This window comes from Gadus morhua, chromosome 7 (assembly GCF_902167405.1).
Source record: "Gadus morhua chromosome 7, gadMor3.0, whole genome shotgun sequence".
Taxonomy (NCBI): Eukaryota; Metazoa; Chordata; class Actinopteri; order Gadiformes; family Gadidae; genus Gadus; species Gadus morhua.
The window spans coordinates 10,610,948-10,638,090 of record NC_044054.1 but is presented as its reverse complement, the minus strand read 5'-3'; the positions used below and the strand labels follow the sequence as shown (position 1 = coordinate 10,638,090).

The 27,143-nt window shown below is 43.9% G+C and overlaps 2 protein-coding genes across 3 annotated transcripts in view; one reads left to right on the top strand and one right to left on the bottom strand.

Moving 5' to 3' along the window:
- The window catches only part of septin8a (septin 8a), a 36,229-nt gene extending 17,227 nt beyond the window's left edge, over positions 1–19,002 (bottom strand). The window contains exons 1-5 of one of the 2 annotated variants that reach the window (XM_030362227.1): positions 18,667–19,002; positions 12,725–12,839; positions 10,511–10,706; positions 8,512–8,698; positions 587–748 (exon numbers count right to left, since the gene is read on the bottom strand). In XM_030362227.1, coding sequence (XP_030218087.1) covers positions 587–748; positions 8,512–8,698; positions 10,511–10,706; positions 12,725–12,839; positions 18,667–18,696 — 690 coding nt within the window. In that variant the 5' untranslated portion in view covers positions 18,697–19,002. The remainder of the gene's footprint in view (positions 1–586; positions 749–8,511; positions 8,699–10,510; positions 10,707–12,724; positions 12,840–18,666) is intronic. The other variant, XM_030362228.1, reaches the window with a different exon arrangement.
- A 1,081-nt stretch (positions 19,003–20,083) lies between these two features.
- On the top strand, positions 20,084–23,192 carry sowahaa (sosondowah ankyrin repeat domain family member Aa). Its single transcript, XM_030362226.1, has 2 exons — positions 20,084–21,796; positions 21,843–23,192. Exon 1 carries the CDS (start codon positions 20,229–20,231, stop codon positions 21,771–21,773), a length of 1,545 nt encoding a protein of 514 aa, XP_030218086.1. The 5' UTR covers positions 20,084–20,228; the 3' UTR covers positions 21,774–21,796; positions 21,843–23,192.
- Positions 23,193–27,143: the final 3,951 nt, after the last annotated feature.

Genomic DNA, 27,143 nt, shown 5'->3' with positions numbered 1-27,143 from the left:
ACATGTAAACTATTATGTATTCTAGTGCCCTGGTAGTTAATTATCTTATGTTGTGTGTCGCCTATATAATGTCCATCCCTTCTTTGACAAGATGCTCATCTTGCGATGATATGATATAAACACTGCTATAAACTATAAACCTTCTTTTCGTCAGAAGAGGAAATCTTACATATCGCTTTCTATGATAAGTTGCTCATCTTGTGACTATATGATATAAACACTGCTATAACGTGGAGAGGGGCTACGATTTCGGACGGGGATTCCATTTCGGCACAATTCCTGGCGTCGGGTGTCGGGCTCGGACATCGCACTCGTGCCGTGGCGTAACTCTCACGGAAGGTCCCCAATGACGCTTTTACCATGCCCGACTTTTCAAACAAAAGCAAGCACCCTCGTTGTCTCCCGCCTACCTTAATCCACTCCTTAAGCACATTCTGTTGACACACACACACACACACACACACACACACACACACACACACACACACACACACACACACACACACACACACACACACACACACACACACACACACACACACACACACACACACACACACACCTCGAAGTGACGGTGCTCACTCACGTTCATGGAGGCGTTGATCTCGGTGACGGCCTCGTCGTCCGTGGGGAACTGGTAGATCTGCACCCCGTTGCTCACCAGCTCGCTCATGATCTTGATCTTGAACTTGTGGAGCTCGCTTTTGGAGATGGTGTCCGCCTTGGCGATGATGGGGATGATGTTGACCTGGAGGGGGGGGGGGGGGGGGGGGTACAGGAGGGATGATAGATTACACGCACCACTCCACGTAACAGTGTAACAACGTGGGTGGCAACAGACTGCCCTTCTTCCTCCTTCTCCCTCGTTTCTTCTGGTAAAATAAGACTAGTTTGCGATAAGACTAGTTTGCATAGCTGTTCCTTTGTACATTTGTTCCTCTTTACTATAAAAGACGGACTATGCTCAGAATATTCAATAGCCAGCCATAAATGCAAGCGCTGGTGTTGAGACATACGCGTGAAGACCTCTCGTGGCTATTTCACGATTAAGTATACCGACTTTCAACTCATGTCCACTCCATTTGTTCAGCCCTTGATCAAAGTTAGTCTATAAGGGTCTTCTAAGGCCACATCCACTGACCTGAGACCCCCAAAGAGCAGGGAAAACCTCCCCTAATTATCAAGGAAGAAACATGAGACGGAACGCAGGATAGGGACAACCACTCCCAGGGAAGGTTAGGATACAACGGGTCCCATAATGCTCATAACGGGTCCCAAGACGCTTTTAGCCAAAGCAATTTGTCATGAGAAGGTGTAACAATATATCGATAGCAGCACTTACTATCGCTCGGTTAACCCAGTCCCCGTATACAACGATGATAGCTAGGCTAAGATGCTACACATCTAAGTACTATAATTAAGTAAGACACATAATAAGTGCATACATTAAGTGCCAGGACGTACAACATACAATAAGTGGAGGGGTGGGAGGGTGGTATGGAGGGGGAGATGAACATCCACTCAAGGGCAGATGGAGAGTTCACAAGCTCTTCCTACGGGCGGAGGATGACGAAGAACTCATTTAGAGTCGCTGTGAGCAACATGTGCAAACCGGCGTGAACCAGAAACACTGATGTCACCGCAAGGGTTCACACGGGGCCGCGTGCAATGGCGATGACACCATTGGATGCATGGCGACTACGAATGAGGTTGAACACTGGACGCAGCGACAGCTAGCTGAGGGACTGAGCCAGGGCTTTATTCGGGGGTAGCTTTGCCCCATTAATCCCATCCCTGGGCACTGGGAGAGTAATGAGTGTGACGGGGGGGGCCAATTACAGCCTCATCGCAGCCCACCGGATCCTTTATCTCTCGCTGCGACGGGGTTCCCAGCCGGTGTCAAGCGGCTATAACGCAGCGGTAAATAGTGCGTTGTTACGAAACGGAGAGGGACACAATATGGTAAATATATTTTGTGATTTAGCATTTAGGAAATTAGTCCCATATTTGTGTTTCTACTACTTCTAGTAAATATTCCGCAAGTTAAAACTGTCCTCATATCCACGTATGCATGAGGTGTCATTGTTTTCTAAGAAATGATCGATTTGGAATTCGGATCATTGCAATGCCCAATCAAATGAGCTCAGACAAACTGTTGTATTATTTAATATGTCTAAATGTTAGAATATTGGGCCAGAAAACCAACAAAGTCATCGAGCGGTGAAGTGAGAGATTGCCATTTTACCAACTGACCATTCCCCCCACCCCCATCCTCCCTTGGTCCTTTCCTACGACGATCGGAGAGGCTCCAGTGGCCTGCACTCGGTAAGTTTGTGTACTTCCAAAAATATGTAAAACATATATATTAGTCTACAACAGCATTAGGTAGCCAACTACTTAATCACCTAATGAGGTTAGCCAACTCATAATAAGGTTTATTGAAGGCTATTGAACTGTATTAGGTTATTAACTCCGTTGAACTATAGATTAAAACTAACAAGTAAGGTTATCATGGATAAGCAATTATCATTGTTGATTAGATACGCATTGTGTTAGCATTTTAGACTCTAGATCTGTTTGTCCATTCTGGCTTAGTGTAGAAACATGCACCATGGCGGGCTCTGTGAAAGAGGATCCCCTCCCTGTGTAGGTAATAGATATAGGGCTCTCTCTACAGTTACGAAAATACAATGATTCTTATTTTCATGGGATCACACACCAACTAAAACAATATTATATTCCATTCCTGCCAAGTCTGTTCTGCTAAACGTTACTCACTTCAACACATTACAGATTTAAAAGGTCTTTAAGACATCACATCATGGACAAATCAACTGCTTCAAGCCAGTAGACTTGAACACTTCACATTGGGGTACAAGATAATATATTTAGAAATGGCTCATAAGGGCTGAGCAACATGACACCTGATGGTAAAACATGAGCCCTTTAAATGTTCCACATTCCGCATCAGTCAAGACCTGAAACATAATTTGTAGAGACATTTTTATTACTTTTAAAAAAGCACCTTCTGCTTGGCCTCCTAGCTGTCTCCCAGGCTCAACCCCCTAGCTAGCTGTCACACCAACATGCGACATAATTGTACTTCTCTTTCTGTTGTGGCCTTTGACTTTAGCTTAAAAGAAATGTTCTAGTTGCTGAGGCCCATGAAGAAGATTAGACACAACATTGTTTAGCCTTGACACATAGAGCCCAAGTGTTTTTGGTCTACCGCTGAATGCGGTTCCTGTGCCAAGAGGAGATTGGAGAATTCTTGTTGATGTATGAAAAACAAAATCTAAATGCATAAATAATTCTAAATGTGGACCCACCCTCTGTTACACCCCTCGATAAAGAAGGTTTACTCCAGTGTGAAACATTTGTATTTAGCGTGGAAAAAAGCTAGAGAACTGACGGATTGGTTTGCATCGATTGTTTAGACAGATGGCAGCTTGAAATAAAAAACTATTTGGCCGGTGCATTGGCTCAAAACTTTCCATTCGTTGCAGCACCTGCCTGCGACTTTTATAATATTTTAAAAGCAAGCCTCTTTTTCTCTGACTCCTCACATATTTAAAAAAGGATCTAATGTTTACTTCTGTGGCATCTTGTAATGAGGCTATTCAAGTGAGTGGTTCTCCATTTAAGTGGGTCTGCAAGTCTGCAAGCCAAATCAAATAAAAAAACAATGGACACAAAACACCTTCACATTCAAGATCATGTGAAGTTTCAGTTTGCGATCAGCACAGGTCTAGCTGGAGACAAAACAGACGGCTGTTTTTCCCAGATTTTGCCCTAAACAACTGGCCTCCACAATGCAGCCAGAGGTGAACCCCGCCGTATCGCAGTTTTTTCAGCGTGGAAGCCTGCAGAGGAAGAGGCTGACATCACTTACAGCCCTGATTGTGCTATCTGCCACAGCTGACAGCTAAATGAGACCTATGAGGGTCGCTAACACAAACCCTCGCCGGTAAATGAGAGAGAGTCACCGAGACGGAGAGAGTGAGATACACAGGGAAAGAGAGACAGAGACAAAGCGAAGGAAAAAGCTAATTTCTTGTTGGGAGATGAAGGAATTTAGCCTGGTCCTAACCAGACTCTCGTACTTCATTTCATTTGCACAGAGAGTCTGGACCTTCTCAATTGACAAACGTTAACTCACTTGAAGGCGTGTGTCTGTTGAAGTTTAAAACTATTGGATCTGCCAAGTGCCACTCTGGATCTGCCATAACCAATCGCTAACGTTTGGCCGGGAATCACGTTGGACGCAGGCTGTAAACAAACGAAACACCGTGCGTGAAGATGTCCGTCAACGAGAGCTGACTTTTACGTCATTGTTCTCAGCCACTCCCTCTGTACACTGATTGGATCCAGAAAATTTGGAAGGAGAAAACCAAGTACTGAAGGGAAATCTAAATTGAGCGGAAGTACTTAGGCGTGCGGAGCCAGGCTAGAAGGAATTTGCTGAGGCAACAGCTTTGCACAAATTAAACGTGCTTAGCTGGAGTAAACACTCCTTAACGTATAGGTTTAAAGAGATCTGCCCTAGTGAGTCTGTACGTCCACACCAGGAGTCGCTCACAAATTTTCGCTGCGAATATTTCTGTTCGCTTTGGTCGCTCAAGTCGCTCATGATGTACAATTAAATTATGCAGACGCATCTAAAGGAGCCGTATGCTTTTAGTATAGACAGCCATATCAAAGAGTGAACTCCCATACACTTTGGCCATATTGCCGAGACGGTTTTGCTTGTTGGATAAAGTGCTTCGACAACAAGTAGGACAGTGATTCCCCCAATATAAAACAACTCCTAAAATGTAGGCTAATTACAACCGAGAACAAAAAACCCTGCGTGCTGTAGTAGGCTAATTAAAATATGTTTCACTGATCTGCAAATCATGATCTGCACTCATTCGTCGCACTCAAAACAAATAGACATTGGCGCACATGGCTAATTTGCATACGAGCACAGGACTGGTTGGCTCTGCAAGGCAAATAATGAAACATATCTATCTATCTAGGCCTATCTGTCTATCTATCTATCTATCAACGCGTGTCTAGTTTTAATGTGATGTATTGTGTGTATGTCCAGTGAGACTTGTTCTGTGTGGTCTTGTAGGCTACTGTCCTGTGTGGGCCGAACCACCTAAATGGATTCCCGACGATTTGTGTCGTTTGGTATTAATAAAGACTTGACGAGGCTATCTATCTATCTAGACTATTTAATTAACAATTATTCACTTCAGGCTCCGTGAATAGTGGGGAATAGAGGGACAAAAAAAAAAAAAAAGACAAGAGATATATCCCTTGTCATGTAGCCTATCCCTCGTCTTGTCGATTAGTTTGTTTATGTGACGATTTCAAAAACTTTTTTGGTTTTGTTTAAAGCATGCTACACGCGATTGGTTGGTTAGATTGGTGGCATGGAGAGCAAATGAAAATGATTCCCGCTTAAATACGAACGTTCTAGATGTATAAATACTCCCGCTTATCATCACTTGGTATCCAAACCACTACGGCGTTTCGATCTCTGAACTGAAAAAGGGTTGGGTCGTACAACACCGGGTGCCCAGTTACAGCCGCGATTAATATATCAGCCGACAATTTGTTCAGTGAGTGAATAAAGGTAGGTAGGAACCAAAGTGCCTGCCGGTGTTCCCTGGGATCCACGCAAGCGAAGAGCGTCTACATTCCGATTGGCTGTCAGTGTTTGGCCGCTGAAGCGCGTCATAGTCATTTGCATAAAGTTAAAAAGTTTTCAACTTTCTTTTGACGCTCTGGTCCATGCTCTGGTCGCTGAACTTTGGCCGCTGGTAGCGTTGGTCGCTTTGGTCGCTCTTGCCCATAGAAAGTGAATGACTTCCGGCGATTTGGACGCTCAATTCGCTTCTGGTGTGGACGTACAGTAAGTACAGTACAGTAATGGTTGCTGAACAAGGCTGGCTTAAGTAATGAAAATAAATGGCAGATTAAAAAGCCTCAGGATACGCTGCATACCATTTCAAACATACGATTTAGTGGAGGAAACTTTGAAATCGGAAGCGGAAGAGTAGTGCAGTTATTAGCCGACAGCCCAGTTACTGAGGTTTAGTTATTTTTGTTGGCCGGGTCCCTGAGACATTCAGGGACAGCGGGCCGCCCGTGGTTCTGAAACTTGGCTGGTGACCTGGCCATCTGCTGCGGTCTCTTTGACATCACTCACTGCATCAGAAGTCACAAGCTGAACTGTTGGCTGGCTAGTCACTAAAGGCGCGATTTGAAAGTTGTAAAGAGAATTGAATTCCCATAAATCACTCAGGGTTGAGATACCCTGATTGGTCAGAAATGGTCCGAAGGTCTGGTTGTCACGGCGTAGGCTCAGCCAACCAGAACAGGTATGTTCAAAGAGTATTCCATTCACTAAAAGCTGACGGAGGGTTATGGCATTTCTAACCAATTAAATTATTAACACCTGAAGCAACTTAATGTAAAATAAACGTAACTCTAAAACTGTGGACCTTGTGCTGATTATTGGCCATGTTGAGCAAAAACAAATGTGCCACCACACAAGAATGCTGAGCAACAAACAGCGTCTGTGCACCATTGTAGCCCACTGTGCAGCAGGACGTAGGAGAGGCAACAAACAGCCAAACGATGACCTTCTCTCTCTCTCTCTCTCTCTCTCTCTCTCTCTCTCTCTCTCTCTCTCTCTCTCTCTCTCTCTCTCTCTCTCTCTCTCTCTCTCTCTCTCTCTCTCTCTCTCTCTCTCTCTCTCTCTCTCTCTCTCTCTCTCTCTCTCTCTCTCTCTCTCTCTCTCTCTCTCTCTCTCTCTCTCTCTCTCTCTCTCTCTTCCATACATCAACACCAGGGGAAATGTACTGTTAGTATACATTTGTCAATAGTACCGTTTATCATTTTTACTACAGGCCAGGGCATCTGTAGGTTTCAACTAGTTCAATTTAAGATGTGTTAATACATCTTAAAACAACATCTAGTACCAACTTCACGGACCAATGGCATAACGGTAAACGACAGTTCTCAACCTTAACTCAGCAGTGCTCCTTGTCTGCCAACTAAAGTATCCAGCATGCGTACCAAGCTATGCCTGTGGTCAACACAGCAAATAAATATCTACTTAGAAAGTTTGACATTTTGTGCTTTGAGGTTTATTATTTTCCTCTCGCGACAGCTCTGAAAAACAAAAGACCAAAGCCCTAAAAAATATAAGACCAATGAAAATAAAATGCATTTAGAATACTTTTTAATGCCTTTGAAGGCTTTAACTTATCATTTTCGAGGGCCACATCTCTGCGGGTAGTACCCTGTATTGTCAATGCTATCCATGCATTATCATCAGTGATGATAATGCACAAAGTCCACATTTGAATGAAGTACTATTGCCGTCAAGAAAAAATACTATAAGGACGCCCTCCAGCCACACAGCTGACGGCAAACAATGTTCCTGGATTATTGTACCATACGTTTCTGGACGTGGCTTCTCTCTCTCCGCTACAAAACCAAACATGCACATGGCCGGTAAGAGCTATTCAAAACCCTCCGCACTCTAAAACCCGAATCCAAAAGTCTCTTCACGCATAGTTAAAAGTTATACATTTGACCATGAATACAAAGCCAAAATAAGCAAAAAAAACATATTTTTTATATATATATATATATATATATATATATATATACACACACACACACACACACACATACATATACATACATACATACATTCCAGTCGGTTGTTAATCCTGGCAAACAAGTGTTATTAAACCTTCATGAAACCCATAACAAAGGGATCCTGACAAATTCCTACATTCTCCAGACCCCCCTTTTTATCTATTTTTCTTTATCTTTTTTTTTTATATATATTCTTTGGGGACACACTATCCACCATCCACATCCTGGCAAACAGATCAGCCCGCATCACAGCTCCAAGTGAAACACACACGGTCTGCAGTGAGAGAGTGGAGGGAGCTTTCATCAACGTTAAAACCGCCCTTCCCAGACAATGGGAATAACATTTGTGTAATGTATATGGTGAAATGTGTTTATATTTATGTAATGTAATGTGTTTGTGTGTGTAATGTAATGTGTGTATGCATGTGTAATGTGTGTACATGCGTGCATGTGTGTAATGAATGCATGTGTGTGTATAATGTTATGCATCCATGTGCGTGTGTGTAATGTAATGTAATGTATGTATGCATGTGTGAGAAGACACACAGACTGGACCCCGGGAGGTGTACTCGCCTAGTACAGGACACAGATCAAACCGTACAGCCCGAGTAGCAAAGGAGAGCGCATTCGGTTGCTAGGCTACCAAAATATACAGGATTTTCCATAGACATCTTTGGTTGTTTCTAGGAAAACACAAGGCATAAGATTGGACCTGTGAGAGCTTCAATAACCAAGAGTTCAACCCGATGGGACGTTTTCACACGGCTGCTCTGAGGAAACGCCGGGAGTTCAAAGCGCACAGACACACACACTGTGTGTGTCTGTGTCCGTGTGTCTGTGTGTGTGTACCTTGCTGTCCAGCTTCTTCATGGTGACCAGGTCCAGGGACTTGAGGGAGTGGCCCGTGGGGGCGATGAAGTACAGGCAGATGTGGATGCGCGTGTCGTGGTAGTTGAAGAGCGATCGCTTGATCTTCAGCTCCTCCTGCAGGTAGTTCTCGAACTGGGTGTCGATGTAGTCCACGATGGGCTTGTAGCTGTGTGCGAGAAGCAGGCGCTCGGTCGGTCAAAGTGTGAAAGATAAATGGACTGCATTTATACAGCGCTTTTCTAACCAGTGGCCACTCAAAGCACTTTACAATATTTCCCACCCGTTCTTGCACTCATTCACACAGTCAACCACGCAGGGCGACAGCGAGCTCATCCGGAGCAGTCAGGGTGAGGCGTCTTGCTCAGGGACACCTCGACACTCTAGCAACCTTACGGGTATCGAGCCAACCTACTCTACCTCCTGAGCCACGTGCCGCCCAAGAGTGAGGATGTAGCGTTGGGGAACACATAGGCCGCAAAGCCATGTCGTTTGACTGGTCTTTCCTCTGTGTTGTTGAACACGCGGTTGGGAGGAATGAACGCATAATGGAGCACGAGAGAAACGACAACAAATGATGAGTGAGGAGAGTGATGCTTTAAAAGGGGAGTTGTATTTGAGTTGATGCAGAGACACCACAGCCCGTTTGTTTTTGTTGAGGGACGTTTCCTGATCCTTTCTCTCCCCCAGAGACTCTGCACACATTCCACAGGCCCACAGCAACCAGTAAAAAAAAAAAAAACGGTAATATTAAATGAGTTTTAATTCCTATTTCATAACCTAACTAAACTTGCGGCAAGCTTTTGACTTTAAAGACTTTAAAGTCTCTTGTCCGAAATGCATGTTTATTTGGACTCGTGGCTGTTCATTAACAAAAGGCACACAATAATAAAACATTTATAAACTTTAACATCTAGCCATTAATGTTATATATGTGGGAATATTGGTATTTTCAGACAATTCTAGGCCAACTATTACAGTTTTCACTATAAACTGAAGTGCAAATCTTTGCATTGGAACACAATTTTTTGCCCAACCTTTCGAGGGGAATTTCAGGATTACTTTACAAACCGGTAGCCCTTTTGTCCCCCTTTTCTCGTAATGACTTATGAGCGTCTGCGCTGGAGGCTGGAGGCTGAGGCACAGGGCGACGAGAGGGCGTGAGAGACCAGCTGGGTCGCCCCGAGAGAGCTGAGAACATTCAGAGACAGTCCCAGGCCTTCAGCTCAGGCCAAGCATTCCAGCCCGGAGCCTGGGACACCACAGCGCCTCATCCATCCCATTTAGAGAGATAGAATAATGAAGGAATGAAGAAAGACACACCTCCCCACGGCCTTACCACTGGAGTCCATGTTTGGCTTTCGAATTCCCAATTGCATTGGGAATCACCACAATGGTGCCGGCCGGGTCTTTTCACAAGACGATACAATTAAAAGGTGCTGTGTGTCAGATTTAAGAGATGCTATTTGAGTCTAATTTCTAAGAAATCCCATAGCCATCCGACAGCTATGCGAGATAAGCTGTGAGAATATCTGCTCTGGTTGACTGCGCCTGCAGTCTTTCTGGCCGCTCCCCGCTCATTTCTGACCAATAATGGCCTCAGTTCCCTGATTAGTTAATTTGTATCACAGATGCATGAAATGCTACACTTCTCAATGGCGGGAAACGTAGGGAGGGACGGAGTTGAGAAGGAGGGAACATGTTTTGGTTGATTCAAATGATTGAAAAAGATTCAAAATCCTGCTCTCTACTGCTCTCGCTCTCTACAACTCTCAGATCTAAGCTCCCAGGCACTTTGAATCAGCTTCTCTTCAGTGCAGGATAGTGCAATGGGTTACGGGGTTCGATCCCCGTTGTCCACAGCCCACATAATGAGCTTTGGATGGAAAGCGATCAACCTAATGGCAGAATAGTGATTGGAAACAGTCAACAGCATCATCATAACCCATTATAATAATGGTATTCAAGGCAGGGTCCTCACCTGTCCTCTTTGTTGATCTGGTCACCGAAGCCCACCGTGTCTACAATGGTGAGCTTGAGGTGCACGTTGCTCTCCTGCAGGTCGTAGGTTCGCGGCCGGAGGTAGACGCTGTTCTGGTAGTGGCTGGCCTCCTCGTTCTCGAACATGGTGTTGAACAGCGTGTTCATCAGCGTGGACTTGCCGATGCCCGTCTCGCCTGTGTACCAGAGTGGGAAACGCAGGATTAGGGGGTTATTTATGCAACAAGTGTACTTCGATGAAGTACAGGCCTCGACATTAACGGTTGCCGTGGCAGGTGAACTCTGTGATCGGGCAGCTTAAATGTGACATGTAGTTTTTTTTTGAAAATACACTAAATAGGCCTACAAAATAAACGTCCTCCATCATCGCGGGAGCGGAACTTCCTACAGCGCTGTGCATCGGTTTTCGGTAAAACAGCAGAATAAGAATCATAACAATAATTTGTGTTCAGTCACTTCCGTACAGCCAACCGCCACATACGGAATAGAAGAAAAAGTCCCTTTCTTTATATTCCTTCAACCTCCGAAAACTGGCCAAGTGCAAGGTTAATGTAACGGAAATAAATAAATGAAGGAAGTTTCCGTGGGTCCGTCTTGACAGTGGGTAAAAGTTAACCGATTGCGGTTTTGGCTGCCCCGCACGGATTCATCAATACAATTTCACTACATTACAGGTGTAGTCTGTTGAGGACAGTTTAGGACACTGCATCGTCAAAAATCACAACAACATGTTGCTATCGTAGCTGTGCGAGAACAGGTTCCGGCTGCTATCTGTTTTAGGGTCTAGAAACTACAGCCTACAGACTTCACGTGGAATTGTTTCTGGAAAGAAATCACCACAAATCAATAAAAATACATTTTGTCATTCTGATTGCTGTAGTAGTTGCCGATGGTGGGCTGTTACTTACTGCAGGTGATTATTTGTTAATAATTTTGGATTATAGCGAATCGGGATGCAATTAATAGTTTGAAACATACACCAAAAATCAATAAAAATAAATGTTGTCGTTCTGATTGCTGTAGTAGGCCCTATATGAATATATTAATTAATTAATTTTGAGGCCCTAGTTTCTTCTGTTGGACTAGCTGGTTTGACAGCTTTGCAGGCCCTTTCGGCAAGTGCCTTAAATAGCTTAATGTCAAGGCCTGAAGTATCTTAATTACTTAGAGATTCACCTCCGTCAATATACATCGATTTCTGCAATCGGTTAGGATGATTAAAAACCTATTATACTTCAATCCAACATTTTCCACTTTGAAATTTAAATTCCAAATGACAATGTATAAGAACAAGGCGGTTTTATCTACCTTTGTTTATCAGAGCCACTGCTCATTGATCTACACAGTGTTCTGCATCATTGATCCCTCATGGTTATGGATTTTAATTATGTCTGTTATGCAAGTGCCAGAGCTACCCCATTGAATTTAAAGACAGACAAATAAAAAATGAAAGAACAAGACAGATGAGAGAGGGATACGAAACAGATAGAATGAGGAAGTATGAGGGATGATGTTCAGGAGGGGAAGCGAGCGAGCTAGTCACTGGATCGGGAAGGGGGGGGGGGGGGGGGGGGGGGGGGGGTCATTCATCAATTTATAGACAAGTGTGTTTATTGCTCCAACAGCACTGGAGGGCCTGCAGCACACGTTTGTTTCATGTCGACGTCGTACAAAACAACGCTGCACTTCTGGGGGGGCTCGCTAATGACGGTTTGAAGGGAGAAGCGCCATGGAGGTATTTATAGTCATGAGGTTCAGACCAGCCTTTGTTGATGTTTAGCGTGACATTCCTTTTGAGCAATCACTACAGCACAGTACATAGTACAGGCCGTGTTATTCAGATTACACAGGGCGTGTCCCCATCACTGACAGATGATACATATCTGATCATCATTGAATCAAAAATACATTTTGCATCCATTGAAGGGTATAGGATATCTCTTAGCGGGGAGGTAATCACACACACACACACACACACACACACACACACACACACACACACACACACACACACACACACACACACACACACACACACACACACACACACACACACACACACACACACACACACACACACACACACACACTTGATTCTAGTGTCATATGGCTTAACAAAGCATTTCCTGGTTATTGGGTTTCCATCAGTCTTATGATCTTATTACAGACACCTTGTTTTACCGTGGTCACTTACCTACGCACAGGATGTTGAAGCAGAAACCCTGTGTGACCGATTTACTGACCAGCTGGTCGGGCAGGCTGTCGAACCCAACATGGCCCCCCAGGTTGAGGTTGCGCTTCTCCTCATTCTAGGTGGAGAAGACAGACAGAGGACAGCTGTTAGATCAGGTTGAAGCATAACAAACCTTCACCCATCCTGTTGTTGGATTGGGTGCTAGAGGTGCTGGGGGGCCTGACTGGGGGAGATGGAGCCACGAGCATCGCGGCCCAAACATTGACATTCCAACGCTAACGCACGTCAAAGCACTCACACATATCCCACACATGTTGAACACCTCCGCCCAACCCTGCGTGCTTCTGATTCATCAGAGTATTAACAGGTTTCCAAAATAGTCTTAGTGGGTTTATGCTGGCTTCAAGTGTAATGCTTCAACATAACAAATTAACCTGATCGTGTGCGAGTTTGACTCTAGGTCTCTTCCTGTTTCACCAGTGGAATGTGGCCGGGGGTGTTCCCCACATTGAGCTGCTTCAGAGAATGAAACGTGGAAATATTTTTAGTATGGACTACTTTGTCAAAATACATACATAATATAATACTACAGCCGACCACATTCCACCCTGAAACACTGAGCTGCTCTTAAAAACCAATAAAAAAACTCAAGGATCCTCTTTTTGTTCTTCACAAACTTGGTTCCCTTATCTGATGATCCATGACTGGAGGGAGAGATGAGCTCAGACACCGGGGAGCAGGAAGAGAGGCCGAGTGTGAAGCAGCAGCTGCTGCAGCCATTGCCTGTGAGGGTGCTGCTGCATACCTGAAGGCTGATGTCAGTGGAGGCAGGCCGCCCCAGAGCTGCATTAGAGAGCAATGGCTAGACAGACACGAGCTAGCGTTCCCCAGTCTCTTTTGAAGTGTAAGCAGAGGAATACAATTAAATGGATCATTTTTTCCAGCTGATGCACTTTTTAGGGGACGTTTTACATGCATTTCCGTCCAAACTTTTGGTATATTTCTGGCTAAAGTTGTTAGAATGGTCATAAGGCAGACAACTTGGAGACAATGGCCATTAAGCAGACTACTTTTTTTTTTTTTACTTCAGCAGATCACCGGGCACCAATAACAGATCTTTTGGAATAAATACTGAATGAACAGTACTCTGAAAACATCTGCATGGATGTTGGTAGCAGAGTCTGAGCCATTCGAGTGATAATCCACTTCCTCTGTTAGAGGCACGTTGAAGTGAACATTACGTGAAACCAGCATAGTTTCTTCTCGCATGACATTCATTTTCACACGTTCTTCGATCGTTTGACACGGGATCTTAGCAGGCCAGCAAACCCTACACAGTGTAGTCGTGGTCAAAGGGTCACGGTCGACTGTGGAAAGCACCCCGGCAGTGAAATGACACACGAAACACCAGCAGCTTCTGTTCAGACAATAGATTTTATCCTTGTAAAATCGACTATTCTATATATAAGACCCACCGACATCTTGTTGTGACTATGACACAATCAAGGACCTGATTGATGCATCACTGTAACCATCCAAAATAATTGTGAGATGTTGATAAATATGTGTAGGGCTATAGAAAGGCCAGGCAGTCTAAACCTAGCTGCCCTTGTTATCCTTATGGATCAGACATTACTGCGCACACACACAAACACATCCACACCCATACACACACACATTATAAATATAAACAAGCACAGATACATTTCTTCCTGTTTTAATATCCATCCATCTATCCAGCTGCTGGCCTTTCAGTTCCTTCCTAACCTATGAACTGTGCTTCTAGTGTTATATGGCTGAACAAAGCATTTCCTGGTTGTTCGGTTTTCATCACAGTCTTATGGTCTTATTAAGCCATTTGGAGCAGAGAGGGACAAACAAACAAAACTCTATTCTACATCTATTGGTATTTGGTATAATGTGACAATTAATTTTGATGGCAAATATACCTAGCCCTTAAATAGGGACAGTCCCACATCCAAAAACAGGCCAACACAATTTGTCGTAAAGACATGATAACAAACCGGCGTGCTCACATAACAGCCATCGAGTTCCACACACGAGTGAGTCAGCAACAGAGCCTGGTGAGTCTGAAGCCACGGTCTAAATGTGACATGAACTGACATTGTCCAGAGGCAGAAATCCATATCTAGTGCGAGCGTCATCACAGCCCCAGTGTCAATTCACTTCAAGTCAATGAGCGTTAATAGCCCCACATGGCGGGCCCAGTGCGCTGCTTGAGCGCAGCAATACATTGCACATTAAGAGCAGCAATAACAACAGCAAACAGGCCTAAGAGTTGAGCCAGTCCTTCCCCTACCGTCTCCCTTTTCATTTGCCACTACATTTCATTCATGGCTTTGTGTTGTCCTTCGTATCTCTTGACCATCATATTGGCTTAAATAAATGTTATATGTTTAAATGGCCAAACATATAAGAGTAAAAAAAAAACCTTGTTGTACAATGACTTGCCATTTCCAATGAGTGAAGCTGCTGGTAGATGAAACGTTTTTGCATGGAACAGCTTGGCTGCAAAACAACCCAATATATTTTGTATCCAGAGAGCAAATCATTCTTCTTACACTACCTCGAACATTAAACAATACAGGTTGTGACAGGTTCTCAATAACACTACGCCAAAGCTCAAAGGTAAATAAGCCCTCCATCTCCCCATCAGACAGCAGTTAGCCAGAATTATAGATACTGGCATTGCAGATGGTCGCTATTTAGTCATCCATGAAGAGACGAAAGATGAAAAAAAAAAATCCATCTCCATTTATACATCAAACACACACACGCGCATGCACATACGCACACACACACACTCGTGCAATCCGTCACCCGAACTAAACCGGGAGAACAAGAAAGCCGTCATCAACAGAAGAGGACGCCCGGCTTTTCCCTAGAGAACAGCAGTGAACTCATCCGTCATGAGCCTTTCTAAACACACAGCTCGTCCTTTACACCTGAGTCAGGGAGGACAGGGAGGGAGTCCGCACGCAGGCCGACTCACCGCCTGAGGACACAACAGGGACACGCCTTGTTTACGCCAATAAGGTGTGGCTTCAAACCGTAAATGTCATGAGGTAGAAGGTCTGATAAAAAAAGCTTTCTAGGTTAACAAAAAATGATAAAGAATTAATATCAGCTGCCTTTGGCTAGGTCAGCTGGTGCCAAGCATGTAATGATCACTGCCTAGCGCTACTGTAGTGTTTTTTTCTGTTGGGCTACTGTGTGGTCGCATTCACCCCGTTGCGACTCCCGAACGGGACAATACAATAATATTGAGCTGAACTTGGCCTGAGTTAATGTGTATTGGTGGGAACACCGCTTTTAAAACTTAGATACAAGGAAAGCCAATGGGTGATTTTAGTGTCAAAGAGACAGATAGTTAGTTAAAAGATAAATGTCGAAAATTAAGTCAATACAGTCACCCACTTCAGGTCTATTTATAATAATTATAGTTTTGTTCTTTAGCATTGACCTACTGACTAAAACACCCTGGCCCTTACAGAGCCAGGCCGTAGGAACAGGAACCCTGATGCTATGTATGATTGTCATGCTAGGGGCATGTCCATTGTGTCATCATGGCCTTGCTTTGTAGTACATTGCGGAACAATTATTCTACCGTAACATAATAATGAATATTCTAAATATACCAAGTAGGTTTTCTTGAGCAAATCTTTGTTCTGTGGTAAAATAATTCGATTTGAAGGAGATGCAACTACATAAAGTCTGTTTTGCATCCCTCCCCGTCCCCTCACTGATTAATGATCAACTTTCATAAACATTCTTTGCCTAATTTGTAAATGAAACAAGTAAATATTGACCCAAACACATGAAATTAGAAGTCGAAATTTCAGTTCATCAGTTAGGCATACAGGAATAAAAAGATATTCTGATGCTTCATAGATCAATGTCACAGGCCTGGGCCTATAATCAGTTTCAATTAATTAGAGGAACATCACTTTTAATGCATCACCTTTACAAAAGTAGCATATTCAGCGTATATTCATAGTTTGAATTTCTCACCTTCCAGCAGTTTGATGTTACTAATTTGGCTGGCGTTATGGTGCGCATGCAATGTTCTCAGGGGTCACTGAGCATGTTACATGCTAGAGGAGCCATTGGCTGTGCAATTATATAACCATAGCCCCCATCTCTCGCTCTGTAAACATTGAGGTATCTCTGCCTCCATCTTTCTCTATTTGTAAACCACTGTGTGTACATTGACCGTCTCTCTCCTGTCCTGCCTCAAAAGTATTTACTCTAAGCCCCGCTGGCTGACAACAACCATGACCTGATATAATTGACGTGGGGCCGCACTCAACCAACCGAACATCCTCATTGACTGCTCAACACAATCAACCGGTGCCCTGAAGGGACGAAGCTAGGGCTCATTTGGTTTTTCACCCATTGTTTTCTTTCTTCATCCTTAGGTCTGCAAAATGCATCATTCAGCTGTATTTCATGAAAAAAACGTTAAATGAAATAATTACATTGATGTAAATATTGGTTGAAGGTTTTTCATGCAACGATTAAAGCAGTAGACAACAAGACAACAAAAAAAAGCTTGACGGCTTGAAGTATTGAAGTCAACATATGCTAGACAGATATTTGCAAGCAGTATCAGGAGAAAACCACCATTTTGTTAAATTAGGGTCCGTTTCCACAGATCTCTGTATAGCTGGTTCCACTTCATTCACAACATTCCACTTCACATGCAGACTCCTAATCTTCTCCGAGTCTGCACGTAACCAATCCCTGCATCAATACGTTACCATTGTATGATCTTTCTACATTCCCAGTCCTGGGAGACTTCCTTATACCCAGTGATGTAGTTTACTGGTGTTTGCACATAATCCTTTTGTGTCAGTGGATGAGTGTTTAGCAACACCCACAGCTGTATATCTGTTTTGTCCCGACCAGGTGAGCGCATATAAACTGCAACCAACCCTGTCTCCAACAGTTCCCACAGCCGAACAAATCCACAAGTTTAGATTTTGTGTTCACCCACCACTGTGAATGCTCAAAAACGTAGAGACTGAGGCACATAGTAAGAATGTATGATGTTAATGTTAGAATTCTGTACAATGTCAACAATTAACCTGGGGCCAAAGCAAACCGGCTTAATCCTTTGAGGATACATTATGTATGCAAGTATGTATACATAAACAACTATGTATGTATGTATGTATGTATGTATGTATGTATGTATGTATGTATGTATGTATGTATGTCTGTGCGTGTGTGAGAGATATTCAAACTAGCAAACGACAAGCTTCGGAATATTAATTCACACAATCATATCGTGTTCCTCATTATGTCATAGTAGCTGGATATCCCAATGTCCCCACTTGTAAAGTGGGGACAACTGAATGATGTGCAGGCATGCACGCTTGCTGTTCATGTCAGTAGATCGTGCTAAATACCATACGTATTGTCAATTCATTATAAGGGATAAATGGAGCCCATGAAATGTCACCTTCTCTTCTACGGGAAGTTGTAACAAAACCACAGAACCTCACACCGTTTGCGTGTTCACAGTCAAACTAATAAGTGTCTGATGAGAGCATTGCCATTCAAAGCATGAATGGCAACATGAACGGAAAGGCTACTGGACAGTATACACACAGTATGTAAAGCTCCCACGATCACAGCGTTAACATACAATGCATGGCAAATCTGCCACGCATCCAGAACATTGACTCAGCGATGCGAGGGACTGATATTTGCCAACAAAAATACGAAAATTCTTCTTCTGAAGGAGCACAAACCAATGATTACAGGATCTGCTCACTCCATTCACAGCAGATTAAGCCGCGCTACGAACCCCTCTTCCACACCGTTCATCAATAACTACCAGGTATTCCAATGTACTACCGTATCACGCCGCAGAAAACGACCTTAAAAAGGAGAAACACGCAGTGATGATTACTTACTGAGAATATGTCAACGTCCGTGGCAGCCATGGTGCGGAATGTATTGTGTTGCTGTTAAGCCGAACAGGGCGAAGGGAGCAGCCCACGTCTCACTCTCTGGGTTTCCTAGAGCTACTAGAGGAGGCTCGCTGCTGACAGGGAGTAGGTGGGTACGGCCGCTGGCTCCAATATGGCGGCTCGCTGCTGACAGGGAGGAGAAGGGTACGGCCACTGGCTCCAATATGGCGGGTCGCTGCTTACAGGGAGGAGGAGGAGGGTACTGCTGCTGGCTCTAATATGGCGACTTCCTGAACTACTAGAGGAGTCTCGCTGCTGACAGGGAGGAGAAGGGTACAGCCGCTGGCTCCAACATGGCGTCTTCCTGGAAATTCCCATCGGGTGGAGGAATGTCACGCTCCTCCCTCTGCAGGCCGGGGCAAGATTTACGGACGGCACACCTGAGCGCTGACGTTAAAAGATGCACGAAACGCGCTAAACTACTGGATTGTAAACATTGCGATGCTATGCTTTTTGTGATGAGCAGTTCCTTCACTCGTTCGAAAAAATAATGTACACAGTCTTGTACTTCTTGATTGGCATGGTTCCAGGCTTAGAACTCTTTATATAACGATTTTAAGAAAAGTCGAAGGAAAAGATGAATGGGAAATTTACTTCCGGAACCAAAGCCAACCAAAATTGGGCTGTCCCTGTTACTCGCTGCTGGGATTTGTAGTTGAATTTTAACCACAGCAACTGCTTTGTGTCACCATCGTTAAACCCCATACACCTATAAGCCAATAAGTAAAGTGAGCAAAACAAACGCCAGGGAAAATATAAATTGTTTTACTCATACACACAATGTATTGTTTTAAGAACATCCCAATATACACGGTTATATCCGTATACATTGGTTTACTGTTTATTTTGGAGAAACATGATAATATACAATATTAGGGAGATTTGAGAAGAAGGTCATCTCTTTAATAAATGTTGCACCCGTACCTCTGAAGTTAACTTTGTTAACTTTTTTATTTTAATAATTTGGATCAAATGATATGGCCTATCATGCCTACTGTTAAAGACTTTGATGGTGTGTTTTCATTATCCATAATGGCTATTACATGTTATATATATGTGTGTACACAACTTTCATATTATATCAATGTAGTCATTTAGTATATAGGCCTAATTTTGGACTTTTCTGACATTTGAAAAGTTTAACATTGAAAGTGAGGGTAAGTCTTAATATTGGGAACAAATAGGCTACTAGATACAACATATATGAGAGCAGAAAATGCCTAGGAATTGGTCGAGATAAAGGATCATCATAAAGTCATAAAGGCAACTTTTACATTACATTTTACATTTATTGCATTTTAATTACCACAACACGCCCATGCACGCATATTTTATTCAAATAGTTTCCACCTCTGCACCTTTCCGGAAACATCAGGTAGGCTGGTCTCTCTCCAGGTAGGCTGGGCAGTCCAGCGATCCCTAAATCACCACCAAGGTATGTGAGGCTGGCACTTCTAGAAAGTTGAACACTTGTCGCCTGTTAATGGTATCCTATACCATCTATAATGGAGATTACACGGGAAAAGGTGGTGTCCTTGTTGATCGAGGGTAATGGAAAAGTGAAGAACTCCGATTTACTTGGCTGGTTCAGGAGCTGCTTCGACTCCAGCGACCCCGTGGCGAAGAAGCACAACAGGGATCTCTTCAAACGCATCGTCAACCACCTGGCCGTGGTGAAGGAGATCGATGACGTCAAGTACGTCGTGCTGAAAACAAAGTATCATCATTTATTAACCGAGAATCAACATGGAAATCCTGTGGAAAAGAGTGAAAGCTCCGAGTCTCGCCAGGCAGGAGTGCACATACCTGGGCGGCGCCAGAGAGCAGAGGAGCCCGGGGACGAGGTAGGAGGAGGCGGCTCGACGTCTTCTGTTTCTCAACAACCATTAACAACCTCACCTGCGGCTGTTGCTAACGCTGAAGAGAATGAACTACACTTGGATAGAGACTCTGCTGCCTCAGCCATAGAGTTTGCGTTGAAAAGGACCAACTTTTCAGACTTGAAATTACGAAAATCCTTTCACTGCGAAATAGGTCATGGTTCAAAAACTGACGTCCCCAACCCCAGAAAGCCTTATGGCTTGCCTCTGAGGACGCCCCCAACCGAGATCCATAACCTCGAATGCGTCTCAGATGACCCCAGCAAAGAAGGAAACCCACCCCCCCTAGAGGCCCTCAAGGGCACCCCACCGAAGACCCCCCAAAGCCACAACCCCAGAAAATCATATGGCTTGCCTCTGAGGGCGCCCCCAACCTACACAAAATCCGAGATCCATCGCATCTCAGATGACCCCATCAAAGAAGAAAACCCGGCCCCCCTAGAGGCCCTGAAGGGCCCGCAGCCGAGGACCCCCCAAAGCCACCGCTCGCCGCTGCTAGGGCGGGCGGTGAAGATCACCAAGCCCTCCCAGGAGGAACCTGTCCGGGACCCCCGCTTCCCCTCCACGGTCCCCCTGGAGGCCACGGAGCATGAGTGGCTGGTGAAGTCGGCGGCGGGCCAGTGGGGCCAGGTGTACGGCCTCATGCTGCAGGACAACCAGCTGGTGGAGAAGAGGGACTTCATGTCGGGCTTCACCGCGCTCCACTGGGCCGCAAAGTGGGGCAACAGCGACATGCTGGCCAAGATGATCCGCGTGTCCCGGGAGAGGGGGGCTGAGGTGGACGTCAACGCCCGGACGCACGGGGGCTACACGCCGCTGCACATCGCCGCGCTACACGACCAGGAGTTCGTGCTGGGCATGCTGGTGCGCGAGTTCGGGGCCGACGCCCGGCTCCGGGACAACTGCGGCAAGAGGGCGTACCACTACCTTCACAGGGGGATGACGGGGACGGTGAGGGATCTGCTTGGGGAGCCCAGGGCGACACTGGCCCCGGAGGAGCAGGAGGAGCCCCGGGGCCAACCCGACAGGGAGGAGGCGGACCTCTTCAAGGGCCTGCAGACCATCAGCCGCCTGTTCCAGCCCCATGTCAGCGGCACGCACAGAAAGAAGCACAAGCACCGGTCGGAGATCTACTCGCTGAGCGAGGACCCCCGTGAGGAGAGCGAGTAGAGGCCCGGGTTAAGGCGCTGTAGGTCAGATTGAGGAGAGCGAGTAGGGGCCCGGGTTAAGGTGCTGTAGGTCAGATTGAGGAGAGCGAGTAGGGGCCCGGGTTAAGGTGCTGTAGGTCAGATGTGGCAACGAGAACGGGGCAGGGGATAGCAAGGTTTAGGAACCTTTCTAGGTTTCTCCGCCATTGAGAAGCGTTGCATTTCCCGTACCTGTGATTAACTGGCAAGATGGATTCCCTGAACCGATCAGGTAACAAATGGCCTCGTTGGTCAGGAATTAGTGGGGAGCATTCCTCAATCAAATCTGGTTCATACAGAGTCAGGGGCCGTAAACTGTAAACAGGCATTATCACTGAACATTTCACTCTTTAATGGTTAAAATATGGCTGCGCCAATTCTAACTAATAAACTAAAATAAAGGATCTTGAATCTAACCTACAGCACCCTAAGATATCTTAAGGGATTATTTGTCTCTGTTTTGATGTGTTCTATTTGAGGGACATTTTTGATCTTTTCGCAGTGCTCCTTCAAAGCCTGATTTAGTGTGTGATTTCTGGTTTTTATAAATATTGCCTTAAATAACAATCAAATAGTTTCCACAGTTAACATTCAACAGGGAGAGAAGTTATGAAAAATTTTTATCAGATATGGGGTTTCTGTTGTCAGTTTTTTTTCAAGAGGAAGGAAAGCCACAATCAAAGACCCAAAGTCTTTCGTTCAGGATTGCTGCCTTGGTTGATTTATTTTGGACTGCGACTTTGATCAAGACAAGCTACATTATGGAGTTTATGAAGAATGCAGAAATGCTGACCAGAGGGGCAAAGTATACCTTGTTTTTCCAAAGGTGTAATTTTTAAGTCTTTATCCTAGCCATTTCAGATGATAGAAATATGCTGCTTAAACAAGTATAGACCCTATGTTAACATTATGCATGAATCTATGTATTACATTAAGACATTTAGGTGTTTTATTTGTATTCATGTCCATAACCTTCTATATTCCTAGGGTTAGGTTTGGCGATAGCCCATTGATTAAAAATGAAATGATTCTTCCTCCATGTCCCTCTTCATCTTCCTCAAATCTGCATTTGTCTAAATCTCCTGAAGATTAAGAAGATTTACTTTTGATCTGCAGTTTGGTGGTACAAGGGCAGGAGTGGTGGTGCCGGCGAAAAGTACCAGGAGGCTAACTTCTAGACTCCTATGAAGGATCTGGTGGCAAATAAGGTCAATACAAACTACAACTAATGAGGGAGGGTTTCAAATGTGCACATGTTTGCAGAGGATATCCTGTTTATACATTGTGTACGTTTATGTGTGGTAATCCTTGGAAATATGCGCTGACGTTTGACTGAAAAGAAAAGTACATTGTTTAATCATTTGTGTGCATATTTATATAAATAAATGTATCATACTGGTGACCATTGAACATTTCCTTTGGAAGGGTGGGGGGGAGGGGTATTTATCAGGTCCAGGTCATAAAGCACTCTGGAGATTTGAATTCCTCTTTCAAAGAATGGTTTAAATGGCTAATCCCTAGCAGGATGTCCTCCTCCACACGTTCTTTAAAGATGATTATAAAATCATCAGACTTCCTGAGCGAGCCAAAAGGGTTTCTCTGCCGTCTGGCTCACACCCAACTCCTGGAATTGTGTCTGGGTTTTGCTGAATCATAGTGACTGATGGGCTAACTGGATGGATGGATGTGTGCGTGTGGGTGTGTGTGTGCATGTGCGTGCATGTTTCTGTTGTGTCGTGCATTTGTCATGCGGGTGCATGCATGGCATCCTCTTGTCCCCCAGAAACTAGAATCTGTTTAGCCTCCTGTGAGTTAGCCTTGGACTTTTCTTTATATTTAGCCCACAAAAATATATTGACATATACCATTACGTTGGTTTCATAAAGACAAATTAAAGGGGAAATAGAGGGCAGGGTTGAATACATTCCAAGAAGAGTTTCCTCTTTCACTTTTTCCACTGTCTGTGTTTTCTTATTTCATGACGCTACTTTCTCGTTTTTTCACATTTCCTGTGTGTTTTCAGTCTTTCTGTCTCAAACTGTCACGCTCACTGTCTGTAACAGCTGTTCTCCTTTCCACTCCTTCCCTCCCTCCCTCCCTGCCTGCCTCCCTCCCTCCCTCCCTCTCTCTCCTTCTCTCATAATGTCCCATCCAGAGAAGCGATGAATGATGTCTCAGGTCACATGACCCCATCACCATGGGCCCTAATGACCAGTCAGTCTGATGCATGAGACAGACAGAATGATAAGGTCAAGGGAAAAGATGGACACACTTTCTTTTTAATCATTAAGTGTAAATAAAGATCTGTTGTCAATGAGGGTGAGTTACTATTATGTTGTCCTTGTGAGGAAAAAGAGTGTCTGATATATTTTCCTTCATGCATATTCTTTGTTGAGTTAAGTGGTTGAATGCTTTGACTCTGGTGCCTCCCATTAAGAGGATTATGGAGCAATGAATCAGATTGAGATAATGATATAGAACTAGGTGTATAATATATGCCGGTTCAACTTCAGGTTTTATACACATTTGGTGTACCAGTTGTGTTTCTCCCTCATATACAGAACAATGCATGAGAATAGAAGGAGTTATTCTATGGGGTCTTCAGTATAGATCATTTCCTGTGTCTCTCATTTTCCCTAAATGAGACGGATTCACTATCAGCACGAACACAACAAAAATGTTTAGAAAAACACTTGCCACTTGGAAGCTAATAATAGACGGTTATTTACACGCATACAAACAATCTGGGGGGCATTCCAAGTTCTGACCAAATGAAACAGATATTAAGGACTAGATCTCCACATTCTATCAACGATAATCCAACATATACACATCTGGGCCTCCTAGTATTCTGTATTTATAGTGAGAATGTTTACAACTTCACCGTACAGTAAAGGCTGAGGAGAGGAGTTGATAAGAGGAAAGAAATCTATTCCATCTTCTTCCAAAAAAGCTATTAGGAGGACAATCTGTGTGAGCAGCACCAAGTTCTGGCCCAATCACACAGAGCACATTCCTGGGTACTCCATGGGGATGGGTCCTATGCGATGTCCCCATATAAGGAGGCATTCTTAGCTATAGGAAGCTAAACTCTCTACACTTTCCTTCACTTCTTTTTATTTATCTGTTTTACCTATTTTAACGTTTAACTACACTTGACTATGAGAAACACACAAAAAACTGCACATTCCCTTTGCTGCTATAATAAGAATGTCAGCTCTTTTTTTCTGTAATTCCCACGCTCAATAAAACCCACCACCTAATGACTTATGGTTGGATCATTTCTTTTTACGCCATAAGAGGGCAGTAAAGAGCTAAAAGACCATATGAAGAAAGGTTATTACGACGTCGTTAATCGTTTGTAGTCTTCTCCTAAACTTATTTCCAAATTATTTCAAACAAATATGATTGAATGAAACAATAACAATGCTGCCATTTGAGAGAAAGTATCTTAATTTATTCACAATATTATAAACAGTAAGGAAATTCATAAATCCAACAGAGGGTACAAAACTACCATATCAAACAGGGAAAGCACACCAAATAAAAATAGTACAGCAAGAGATTTTTTTCTTTGAGAGGAAGACTGTGTTGCTTAGCCTTTGGGCAGTTTCTGTTAAGGCCATGTGTCACGTTCCCTCCACTACTGGAGACCAAACACCCAGCTACACAAACATTACCATCCTACTTCCAATCCGGCCCATGCTCCGTCGACTTCAACCAAACACTGTTTCAACCACAAAAGGAAAGAAACTCAAACCACCTGGGAAGTGGCCGATTGTCAGTTAGGATGCATACATAGCAGAAGTTAAAAAAAAAAAAAACGGATAAGTACCATTGCTCCAGAATAAGAATGAGCTCCATTCTTTGTTGGTGTATTTCAGTCATTCTATACCTCCTCTCTCTCCCTCCCTCCTTCCTCCCCCCCCTCCTTCTCACTCTGAGTGCGAGGCCAAAGATTTGGCCTTTCACATGCATAAGGAATTCCAACTGTTCCCTATAGGAAACAATGCAGAGTCCCCCTTTCTCTCTCCTACTCTGCCCCCACTCCCCCCTCGAAGAGTGGCAGTGCATGTGTGCAAAGGCCAAAACAAACATGTGTTTGTTTAGCCAACTCCACCGGACAAGGAGGTCAATCTCCACAGAAATGTTTAGCGGTGGCGAAGGGAGGGGGGAGGGGGGGAGGTCTGTTTAGCAGAAAACATTGGAAAGTGTATGCAACCCAAACAAAGAATGGATATTAAAGGAGAACACACTGATTTGTTTTGGGAAAACTGTGAATAGATTCTTTTCATTCGAGGATAATTAGGGAATGATAGTTTTGAACCAATTTGTGCCCCAATTACAATGTTTACGAAACCAGGGGTTATTGCGAAACTAGGAGTAGTATTGAAAACAATGTTAACGGAAGAATTAAAAAATAAATTCAAGTATCTTAAGTACCATAGGAGAACACTAGGGGATATGATGGGTGATGTTGTAATGTCAGTTTCATGAAAAATAATTTAAAGAAAAAGATTAGAATCAGTTTCAATACAAAAACGCCAATGACCCAATAATTGTCCAATGAACTGTCCATTCTTCTGATGTCATCGTCCTAATAGGAACACAAAGTCGCCAGCTTGATAGACTTCAAGAAGGGGAGTCCCTCTTTCAAAGCCCCTTCTCAAAGATTCCTCCTAGTCCATCCATCTGAAAGGTATTTGTCCTTGCTCGCCTGAAGTTTTATGGTAAAGGGAGTCTTCCATCCATCCTTTGAATATTGGGCCAGTTGAGACTGTAATTGTGATAATGGGCTATACAAATTCATGTGAAACATTCCTATTTGAAAATCTATTAACATTATGGAAAACAGTACATGGAAATAAAATAAAATGGGGAACAAATTGACTTCAAAGTTGAAATAGTGTTTTGAAAACAAACTCGATTTGAAGAAATGTGCATTTTTTCATCATCACAAAGTGCTTTTTTCATTCAACTTTTTTTGGTTTTTATACCTAGTGCCATAACCTGAACTGTATTTTAAAATACAAAATTACATTTTAACAAAGGATGATATCCTCAACACCTTAACTACATCTAACTGAAATTACATACAGCACCCTTGCACAGGCTTGTCTTACTGCTAACTGACCACTCTTCAAAGTCCAGATACATTCTTAAAGCTTTTAGTGTGTGTGTGTGTGTGTGTGTGTGTGTGTGTGTGTGTGTGTGTGTGTGTGTGTGTGTGTGTGTGTGTGTGTGTGTGTGTGTGTGTGTGTGTGTGTGTGCGTGCGTGCGTGCGTGTGTGTTGGTGCGTGTGTGTGTGTGTGTGTGTGTGTGTGTGCGTGCGTGCGTGCGTGTGTGTTGGTGC